Source organism: Apium graveolens, unplaced genomic scaffold (assembly GCF_009905375.1).
Source record: "Apium graveolens cultivar Ventura unplaced genomic scaffold, ASM990537v1 ctg8575, whole genome shotgun sequence".
In the NCBI taxonomy this organism is placed as follows: Eukaryota; Viridiplantae; Streptophyta; class Magnoliopsida; order Apiales; family Apiaceae; genus Apium; species Apium graveolens.
This window is the reverse complement of record NW_027421293.1, coordinates 41,524-52,873: the sequence shown is the minus strand read 5'-3', so window position 1 is coordinate 52,873 and position 11,350 is coordinate 41,524. Positions and strand designations below refer to the sequence as shown.

The 11,350-nt window shown below is 40.2% G+C and overlaps 2 protein-coding genes across 2 annotated transcripts; one reads left to right on the top strand and one right to left on the bottom strand.

The window, feature by feature from the left end:
• Positions 1-201: 201 nt before the first annotated feature.
• On the top strand, positions 202-837 carry LOC141705125 (uncharacterized). The gene has a single exon (XM_074508203.1). The coding sequence runs from the start codon at positions 202-204 to the stop codon at positions 835-837; it is 636 nt and encodes a 211-aa protein (XP_074364304.1).
• Positions 838-7,520: 6,683 nt separating this feature from the next.
• LOC141705123 (FT-interacting protein 3-like) lies at positions 7,521-11,107 on the bottom strand. The gene is made up of 2 exons (XM_074508201.1): positions 10,915-11,107; positions 7,521-10,378 (listed from the first exon to the last, which is right to left on the bottom strand). The coding sequence occupies exon 2, from the start codon at positions 10,359-10,361 to the stop codon at positions 7,938-7,940; it is 2,424 nt and encodes an 807-aa protein (XP_074364302.1). The 5' UTR covers positions 10,362-10,378; positions 10,915-11,107; the 3' UTR covers positions 7,521-7,937.
• Between the last annotated feature and the right edge of the window lie 243 nt (positions 11,108-11,350).

Below are 11,350 nucleotides of genomic sequence, written 5' to 3'. Positions count from 1 at the left end.
CTCTTCTTAACCAGAACCACATTTGATATCCATGTGGGGAATTGCACGGGCTCGATGAAGCCGGCGTCGAGGAGTCTGTCGACCTCTTGGTCGATGGCTGCTCTTTTCTCGGCCGAGAATATGCGTTGTTTCTGTCGCACAGGCCTGGTGTCCCTACTGATGTGCAGCGAATGTCGAGCAATGGTCTCTGGGATGCCAGGCATGTCCGTTGGGGTCCAAGCAAAAATATCGGAGAATTCCCGGATGAGGTTCGTGATTTCTTTTTTGAGATCCGATGAGAGATTCTTGCCAATTCTTGTTCTTCCTCTGAAAAGAATTCTGCACAAGCCCGATATAACACGCAGGCTTGCAGCCTGGACCATAGAGTTGAGCCAGTTCTACATCGAATACAAACCTCGAACGGCGATCAAAGCTCAAGTTCTCTCGAATTTCGTCGCTGAATGCCAGTTCAAATCCAAAGCACAGAAACCAGAAGACGACCAATCTCGCCCGTGGCTTTTGTTTGTTGATGGCTCCTCGACATCCAACTCTGGAGGAGCAGGGGTTATATTGATCAGTCCAGAAGGATTCAAAATCCAACAGGCCCTCAAGTTCGGATTCTCCGCCACAAACAACGTGGCCGAATACGAGGCACTCATCGCCGGACTAAAGCTCACATCCGATCTCGAGGCAGAGGTCATCGACATAATTGGGGATTCTCAGTTGGTTTCCAAACAGATAAGTGGTGAATTTAAGACACATAATAAAAGGATGGCCCGATATTTGACAAGAACAGAAGAGCTACTTAATAAATTCTCTTCATGGAAAATGTCAAACATCGACAGGGAGGAGAACTAGTGGGCCGACTCTCTGGCCAAACTGGCATCTTCCAATCTCCCTGTTAACCTCAGCCCGACATACGTCGATGTTTTGGAGACCCCCTCCATCGACGAAGTATCAGTTAATCAGATCCAGGCTAGGCTCGATTGGCGCCAACCTTTCCTTGAATACATAATCGACAACAAGCTGCCTGAGCATAAAATGGAAGCTCGCGCTCTTATGTTCAAAGCCAGGAACTACTGTGTTGTGGGTTCAGTGTTATATCGACGTGCCCTCTCTGAGCCTCTACTCCGTTGCTTGTCCCCGAAAGAGGCCCTCCAAGCGATTATGGAGATACATACGGGAATCTGTGGTGAGCATCTAGGAGGAAAATCCTTAGCCCTTAAAATTATCCGACAAGGTCTATTCTGGCCCACAATTCGAAAGGATTGTGAAGATTACGTCAAAAAATGTCAAGCATGTCAACTTCATGGAAATGTAAACCGTCAACCCACGACTGAGCTAAATTCGATACTCAGCTCGTGCCCCTTTTTCCAATGGGGAATAGATATTGTGGGCCCCTTTCCAAAATCCAAAAATCAGTGCCAATACATCATAGTCGCCGTGGATTACGCAACCAAATGGGTCGAAGCAAAACCCCTCGCTAAAATTCGAGAAAAAGAAATGACAGAATTCTTTATGGAATACATTGTCTTTCGCTTTGGGATCCCCAGAATCTTAGTTTCTGATAACGGCACTCAGTTTATAGGGAAACAGTTCGAGGAAACCCTGCTTGAATTAAAAGTCCAGCATATCAAAGCATCTGTAGCATACCCCCAAGCTAATGGACTAGTAGAAGTAACAAATAGAACCATCCTACAAGGTTTGAAGAAAAGAATTGAAGAAATACCCCGATGTTGGGTCGATGAACTCCCAAATGTGTTGTGGTCGTATAGGACGACTCCCTTAAGTGCGACGGGTGAAACTCCTTTCCGTCTGGCTTACGGAGTTGACGCTGTCATACCTGTTGAGATAAGTCTCACTTCACCACGGGTTGATGTATTCGATCCTGCTCTATCTCTCGAGGGTCTTCGCCTTCACAATGATTTGTTAGAAGAAACCAGGGAAGAAGCCCGAATGCGGATGATCGCCCAGCAAGAAAAAACTGCAAGGTACTTCAACAAAAAGGTCAAATCCAAAGACTTCAAGGTCGTCGACCTTGTCTTAAGGGATTCCGCGACATCACAACCCCTTGTTTCAGGAAAATTCAAACCAGCCTGGAAAGGACCTTATCGGATCTCGAGACTGGTAAGTACGGGAACCTATGAGCTTGTACACCTTGACGGGAAGCCCATCAAAAATGCCTGGAATGGGATTCATCTCAAAAAGTTCTACCAGTAATTCAATTTCAGTTGTAGCCCGTTATCTTGAGGCAGCTAATGCCATATCAAAGACAAACCCTCGATGCAATGAGGGTCGTTATGAGACCCCCATCGAGGGGTGATTAAGTTATGATGAATGAATATCTTTAATTTAGTCCAAGTAAGGAACATAAACTTCTGCTTACTTTATTCCTTACATAAGCAGCAAAAGCAAAAGGGTAACCTTCGAAAACTTTCACCGACATAAATATTTCTTAAAATTTTTATGCAGCTAATATTCCGAATAAGAGATTAAAATAAGCTTTAGCTCACAGATTAATCTGAAAATACCCAGGCAAATAATTAGAGATTCAAAGCCATTCAATTCTAGGAAAATATTTATACAGCCTCCCCACATCAATACGTTGGGCTAGATCAAATCTTTCTCATAATATAAACAAAACCAATATACTCATCAGTGTACTCCCAGTTCCTTCAACCACAATCAGATATGATCTACGACTTAGATGACTCCAAACTTGATAAATGGCTTAATATTTCAGACTCGAGACAAGAAGAGGATAAAACCAGTCAACATGCAACTCCCTAAAATATGGAAATAAACTTGATCATGAATCACGTGTCTAAAAATCCATCATCCACAGCTTATTACAAATCCATTTAAAAAAAAAACTTACCAAGTCTAAAACTTACTATGAATCCATCATCCGGTGTCATCAATAAAATTCTTAAGTACATAAAAACGCTTAAATCCAGTTACAAAGATCCACGGGGCATACCTCGTCTTCACGCATCATCGCCCTTCGACGCAAGATCCCGAAGATAATCCTCGAAAGCATGACCCTCGACGACAAAACCAGCCTCCTTCATCCGTCGATAACATCGTCCGTAACCATCGCCCAAAGCATCGGCGATATCTTCCACAGCTTTCTCTACTTCTCGTTTCAAATTTTCATTCTCCTTCGCTATCAACTTATAAGAGCTATCCATCCCCTCAACCTGTCGATCCAAGCCTTGGCGCTTGTTCTTCTCCTCATCAAGTTCTTTCTCGACTTCGCGAAGTCGACCCTCGAGCTCCCGCACCCTGTCACTCGATGCCTTCTCAGCAACTTCCATCTCAGCAATCTTCCTCGAAAACGCAGAATTTGCCTTAGCCAAATCACTCACTCTATGCTCGAGCTCTGCAAAACCAGCCCCGATTTTCTTCTTTTCCCCCTTCAGAGCAGCAATCTCAGCCTCTAACTTAGAACAAGCCTCATCATCGACATCATCCTTGTAATCCTCCAAAATATGCATAAAATCGGAAAGAAACTTCACACAAAAAAAAGTGAATGAATGAAATGAATGATGATGAATGAACATGAAGGCAAAGTATATACACATAGAGTACAATGGACAAGCGAGGTATGGCATGTATAAAAAAAGAGAAGGAAATACGCATACCCGCCCAGCCCGGCTTTTACATCGGTCAACAAGATCCTCACGCCTCCGACCATCATACGCTACTAAATCTTGAGGAAGATTGAAAAGATTAAGCGCCCTCAAGGGCACGGTAGATCCACCCGTCCATTGTTCCGTGGGCTGAATCTCGACCCTCACCACCTCTTTCTTAGAACGTGGGTCGACAGTATTCCCCATAAAAACCCTATTCCCAGCAACGGTCACAGTCTTGTTTACCCCCTCGACAGCAGCCTCCCGACCACCAACCAATACCTCATCTTCTTCCCTTCGAAGACACTTTCAAGGGTTAGCTTCCACACGGACGAGGTCCGACACGACCCTTTCATTGTCTTCAGCCACCTTATTCCCCTGATCATCGAGCAGCTCTATTGAAACCGAATGAGGAACCCCCGACGGACCAGGCCTAGCCGCTTCAGAAGGCTTCCTCGAAGCACGTTACAACATCAGCATCATTGTCTTATCCATCCCTTATCGAATCCTGTCGTCTAAAACCTTTTTCAAGGAAGCGCCTCCCACTAAAACACAGAAATACAAAAAAAAAAGCAAGTCAGAAACTCTATATATAGACACATATGAAAATAAACAGACAAGAATCTACGGTAACAACTACAAAAACAAGGTACATGAACAAAATAAGGGCAACAACAAATAAGACATCCCCCTTACAATCGTGCATCTCTAAAAAACCAGAATCCTTCAAGTCTAAATGTGTATACCACGTCCTCGACCCATGAAACTCATCGAGATAAGTAGTATCGTGCTTCTCCAAGTTATTCAAATAATCAATCGTACCTTGACTAACTTTCCCACAAGGCTTTACAAATTCCAAATCAGGACCCCCAACGAACAACCATTGGGAGTGGTAACCGGAGTTCGACGATCTAACGCTAACAATCTTCATCCTCCTATGTCGAGAGTCGAAGTATACCTGACCGCCATAGTAACGCACACCGTAAATAGAGAAAAACAATTTCAGAGTCAGAGGTCGACCCTTATCACAGCATAACGCCACAAAACCACTTAACTGAGCAATGTAATTCGGTGTCAACTGCCCTAGGCCGCAGCCGATAGCCTCATACATCATCAGGAAGAAGGGATGCATCGGCAAACGAAGACCAAATTGAAACATAATCATCGCAACCCCATGCATTCCGAACTCGGGCATCATCCAAACCCTCTCATCAGCTGTCGGCACTCGATACCGGTAACCGTTAGACAAGTTGATGTAACTCTCTAACTTACTCACAGGAGGGTCGACGGTGATGTAGTAACTAAGATAATTTAGACTAGGTTTACTCTCAAATTCGATCCTACCTAACCGAAGACTTTCCTCGACTACCCTGTTTCTGAAATCTAGGGTACGAGGACTTAGGGGAGGAAAGAGCAAAGGTCCAGTAGACATACCCTTCAGAAACTCATCGTTCCCTAAGAAATCAAAAGGTCCACACTGACCTAAATCCGGGATTTCAAGATTATCCAAATTCAAAACTCTTCATCACCCTCCTCTAAGGGTCGCTTCCCGGGGTCTCGATTGGAAGCACTATGCGAAGACGACGATGAGGGAAAGTTGGCCATTTTAAATTCGTAAACTACAGACAAATACGATCGACCCGCAGATAAGAAAGAAAAAAGAAGGGGGAAAAAGGGTAACTTACAAACAGTTTGTGAACCAAGGACGTGCAGCAGCCGCTTTTTAGATAGCCTGGGAGGAAGCTGAAGAGTCTAGCCCGCCAATCTGCAAAGAAACCTGAAAAAATAAATTCAAAAACACACATGAACGGATATATATATCTCCTAAAAAAAGAAGAGAGAGAAAGAGAACAGCAACAAGACAAGAAAACATTGTGTTTATTTCTTTTCTTTTTTCAGGCACACATTTGACTTTTATCTCGAGTTTACAATTATTTCTTATTTTCTTGTTTGTTTTTTCTTATTATTCCTCTTCATTTTATTATCCTATCCGATCACTAACTTTATTCAGGTATCAAAGCAAGAATCTCAAAATTCAAAATGCAAAGGTGAAAAAGTAGAAAAATGCAAATCTGAAGATATTGCGCAAAACAAGGAGGGGGACAAATGTTGGAACTATCGGTACTTAATATGATGAAGCCTTCTCATATGTTTGGCACTGGATGGTGCATTTGTCTATGGATGCTGCAAAGTTTATCTCTGTCCAAAACTTTGGTATCTTGGGTTTAATGACATTGAACGTAGGATGTAATTACAATTGAAAGTAGTTGTTAAACTGATGTTTGTTTAAAAGTCAGTTGGTAAGGGAAGATCTCAGATTTTGAAGTAGGAAACATTCAAGAGTTTGCCAGGAAGGTTGATATCATGTGCTGGACAAATCAACAATGTATAGGAGTGATTAGAGGACAAATTAACAATGAAGATGAAGGATGCCCATGGAAGTACATATCTTACTTTGTAATTGATGAAGGACAGAAATAAAGGCTAACCAAGATGAATCTGAACACAGAAAGAGCAACAAATCTAGGAAGTAAATTCGGTGAATGGTGATGACACTAGGAGTTACCAGTATAGCAGCATAATATTCCAGAAAAGGAAAGGTACAAGTTTGATTATCAGCCTCCCGAATCTCATTGAGAATCATACATACTATAATCAGGGCATGGTTATAAAAACTGAGGGTATAAAAAGAAAACTACTTGAGAAATGAAAACCCAGGTACCAGTGCAGCACGTGATTTTAAACAACAACATTACGAATTCCATTATCAACCCCGGAAGCTCATAGAAAATACAAAAACTACTGTGTCATGTCCTTGGTCTTGTCGTTCGACTGGTCTGAAATATATGGGTGATCTCAAGATAGCAATCCGTTTTACCAACTTACCTGTAGGTGACATAAAATGCTTAAATGGGCACGCCATGCTCCCTAGAGTGCATTACTTAAATACTTCAACAGTGAGCCAAGTACGGTACCAGCAATGAGATGTTGCTGAGAGGCTTGTGGATTCTAACGTGGATTATCAGGAGAAGAGAAGCTATTTTAGCTATGATTTAGTTAGTAAGGTTACTCTGATGTTTGATATAGTAAGATCACTCTAAATGTTTGAAATAGCAAGGTCATGCATTTGTGTTGGAAATTTTCAGAAAGTTGGGGTAACACTTGACCAAAGAGATTTATAGTTTTTACCTGCAACTGCAAGAGAAGGCAGGGTAAATGCTTACATGAATATTCACAGTTTCAATCCTAAAGCCCAAAGTTTTAAGTATAAGGTATACAGTGGGCGAACTGAAATAACAGTTATAATAACTCTTAATCGTTTCTTTACACAGATTACGTTGTCACACGAAAGTGTCTGCCTGTTTAAACCTTTCTGCTATTATTTGACTGTAGCAAACAGTAGAAAGTATTGTCAAACATAAATATGAACTTGATAGGTATCATTCAAATATATGATATTCTAGAACAGCCAGCGTTATCATCATGATTGCATGGTCTTCTGGCACCTGAGAAAAACCGTGGCACCCCCTAGCCAACTATGGCAGGTCCTGCTACAGAGGAAAATAACACTTCTCAGTAGGACTATCATCCCAGGATCATCCATTCATAATTGTTATATGTGAGTTTGACACAAGGAAATGCCAGCTAACCCAGAGTTTGAACCATAAAATCTATAAATGCGACAGCAATTTTACATAAAACTGTGCTACTACTCTCAGATAAATGAAATCCAGGGAAAGTACTAATCAAGAAAGAATTTCTCACTTCTTAACCAAAGAAAAAAAAAAGAAAGAAATAATCTCTTACTAGGGACTGTACCAGTCATTAATAGTTTAGTTTCAGCTCGATTGTTAGGTGGCCTAACATCAGAAATAGAAAAAAAAATATATGATATAATGGTCCATACCAAGACCAATATGTCATTGCATTAGAATGATAAATTTAAAATGATAAGAAAAATTTCAAAACAATACAGAGACCTATGATAAGACAGCCGGGCATCGTAAGCCTAGATTCATATGTTTTACATATGCACATAATTTTAGCAGTAAAGATTTAGAACATTAGAAGCACTATAAAAAACAGCACAGATGGATCACACCACTCAGTTTGATTCGAAATGAAATTAGCAACTGGCTATGCATAATCGATATATAAGTATGGGACCAAGTATGACAAGTATAATAAAAATCCAACGCTTTTGTGCTGAAACAAGGTCAAGTATATTCAGTAACCACCAGTCATCCAGTTTGAATAAGAATTTGCAAGTATGATATAGAATAGACCAGCTTCTGTCAGCATGACCTCGAAAAGAAGCAAAGAGTTTCACAACAAGCTATCTGATCTTGCAGGTAATCTTCTGAAGAAACTTAAAGGAGTCAAGGGAAGCTTGTGGCGGAATCGTGGATGCCTTAAAATATAAAAACCCATCGAAACAGCAATAACTCGAGAGGGAGTAACATACAGCACAATGGCAGAAATGAAGCAGAGTATGAGAAAGAGAGATGTTGCCCTGGGATCACGCCAGCTGAGCAAATTGTGCACTCTCTCCCCTTGAGTAGCCAAGTCACCGATAACAACTTGTATCCTCGAACCAATACATCTTAGACGGTCATATCTCATTTTAAGGACTTCACCTTGCTTTGATGTTGGAAATGTATCAAACTCTTCATCCAACTCATCTCCATATGCTGTATGAGCAAGAGAGAGTTTAATATCCATGTGTGGAGGGTGCCTTGGCCTGAACCTGTACTTAGAGATCCCAATCATGAAAATAGCAAAGCACATCATGCTCAAAATCATCTGTGGATAATAAACAAGTACCAGAAGAAGCATATGAACAAGAACTGTAATGAAAGGGTTCTTCCACATGCAAATCTGATTAAACAATCGGCAAAACACAGTAAAGCGAGTCATAACTTCTATAATCCTGCAATAATTGGCCTTGCTCTTTCGCACACTCCACATGGTTGAACCAACATCAAGCATATACTCTACAACCTCCTTTCTCAGTGGTGGTTCAGCACGACTCAGCCTGATGGAGACAATTTGAGTAGCCTGATGTCTTAAAGAATCAATCTGATGCATAGAAAGGGGGTAGATATAATGCATTATTGGAAGCAGTGGTTGGGTATACATTTGAAGCAAATTGACCAAAGATGTGCAAGTAAACCGAACAGCCAATTGGATTTCCCCCAATTTTTTAACTCCAGAAGGCTCCAAAACTATAAGCGGATAAGAATGTGTATATACCCTGTCAGTTTCTAGAGTAGATAGCCGAATCCTCACCTTCCCTAATTTTGAATCCTTTGCACCTCCACCCTTGTCGACCCCCTGTAGATGCTGATTATCAAAAATACCTATTGTAATTACAGTACAGGGATCAAAAACCTCCCAAGTGTATTGCTCATTCCATTTAGGACTATCATTATTCATGATTGTCCTAGTACGAATCCATTTCTGTCCATACTTGGCCACACAATAAGCATCTGTTGTTCCATTCCCACTTTTCTGCTTCATGGTTGAAAGTCCTTGAGCACTCAAAATCCCCAATTCCAGTACGCCAATGTTGGGTGTCCATAACTGCCGAGCTGTTGCCCTAAAATCACTACTGTAATGAGTTAACTCATCCAGGACATGGTAACCCCCTTCCAAACAAATCCTTAAATGTATCTTACTATTCAATTTCCCTTCATTTTTCGACCCATTTTCTCCTGTCACATGGTTCTCAAGATTAAACCACCTACTTGTGGCATACTTATGATCCACCCTTTTCTCCACATTTTGTAAAGAGACAGAACACTTCCCCAGTACTTCATCCTTGTTAGCTGACTGTTTATCCACCAAACTCAATATCAACGGCTCCTCAAAAGGTTCTGCCACCACAAACATCAAATCCTCATTCCACAATGGAGTCCTGCTAGAAGAACATTTAGTCCTCAACACCACTTTTCCCAACTCAGCCTTCACAAAAAGCTCCAGTTGCCTGAAATTTCTATCATTCATTTGCAAACTCTGCGCCTCAATCACATTGACTCTAACATACCAAAGCCTCGGTGACAAATAAACCTTTGATCTTATATTAGCAACACCATCACCGCTAACTGCAGTAGCATCCAAATGCCAAGCTTCCGGGAACGCTTCATCAGCCTGTGTCCCCATCCAAACAGCCAACATCAACTCCCCTTGAGACCTTTTCCCCTCTTTATTTTCCAATCTATACCACTGCGGCGCCAAAGGACTATCAGGTGGGACCCTTTTCGGAACCTCAAAAATATCAAAACACACATTTCCAATAAAATGATCATTGTTATTATCATCCTTATCCTTCACAAAAAATCCAATACTCGTAGCCTGAATCTGATCTTTCAAAATGGTAAACACCTGGTTCCACTCCGGATCACTCACATTCTCAAAATGTTTCGTAGTACCTCTAAAATTACCAAGTTGCAACTCAACAAAAGAATTAGGAAAATGATCATTATGTTTTTTGGGAAGCTCTTTGGCCTTAACCACCCTAACAAAAAGATAATGCATCTGCTCAACAAGATCAAATGCAGTCCCAACCCTGTCATTACCCGGAAACCTACCGCCTCCAAGACGTGGCGCGGTCTCTCTAAGATCAAATTCCTCATTAGGGTTTGACTGTGGTCTAGGACTGAACTTTTGGTTCTGGGTCTGGCTTTGATTAGGGTTATTATTCTTGTTTTGATTAGGGTTCTTATTTTGATCATGATTGTGCTTCCCCATTGATGCTTAAAATGAAACTGAATACAAAAAAAATAGAAAAGACAGTAAACATAAGTACACTCTATAACTCAAAGGGTTTAAAAGGAAATACAAATTTGAAACTTAAACCCTACAAACATGGGATAGAATCAAACATTAAACTGAGAAGATAACATCAGACGTTACATATCTCTAGCTTTCAAATATTTTCCTTAAACCCTGTAATAAAACCCATTTAAATATTAATAATAATAATAACAATAATAACATTTACAAAACCCCGAATATTATTAGTTATGCATTAAATATTTTTAGGAATTCAAATCAATAAAAAGGACTTTTATAGTATCTCAACATTTCCAAAAACAAAACCCTCTCAACACAAAATCATGTTCAATATGTATATGAGGGTGTGTCACATAAAATATGTACCTCTCTTAAACTCGAGCTTCATATGGTGTTAAAGAAGAAGATAAGAAAAACCAAAACCCTTAAACCCATCAAATTTAATATAGGTAATGTTGATATATATAAGCAGAGCAAGAGAGGCATAAAAATGAAAGAATGTATGTACCTTAAAAAAATGAAATGAGTATTTGTGGAGATGCTAGAACCTATGAGATGAAATTTGTAAACACAAGTGGAATGTGGAAGTGATCTGGAGAGAAGGAGAAGAGACAGAAAGTGTGTGTGTATGTATTTATGTATGTATAATTTATGTATGTCTGTTTGTGTAAGAAGAAGGAGATGGAGCAGAGGAAGTCTGAAAAAGCTGGCAACGAGGTGCAGGTGTTATTATTGTTGTGCGACAAAACTTTAAGACCCCTCCTTTGATTCTCAAATAATTTTCATCGGGGGCAGTATCTATTACTTATTTTCATTTAACCTAATAATTTATCTATTTATACTTAAGTATAATAAAATCAAGTTTAAAAAGTTCCCATAATCCTAATTACTATAAAGAATCTATATATCTTTTATATATATATATATATATTATATATATATAT

Excerpts from the sequence above, each read along its gene's own strand:
- LOC141705123 (XM_074508201.1), bottom strand. The coding sequence starts at position 10,361 with ATGGGGAAGCACAATCATGATCAAAATAAGAACCCTAATCAAAACAAG.
- LOC141705125 (XM_074508203.1), top strand. The coding sequence starts at position 202 with ATGTCCGTTGGGGTCCAAGCAAAAATATCGGAGAATTCCCGGATGAGG.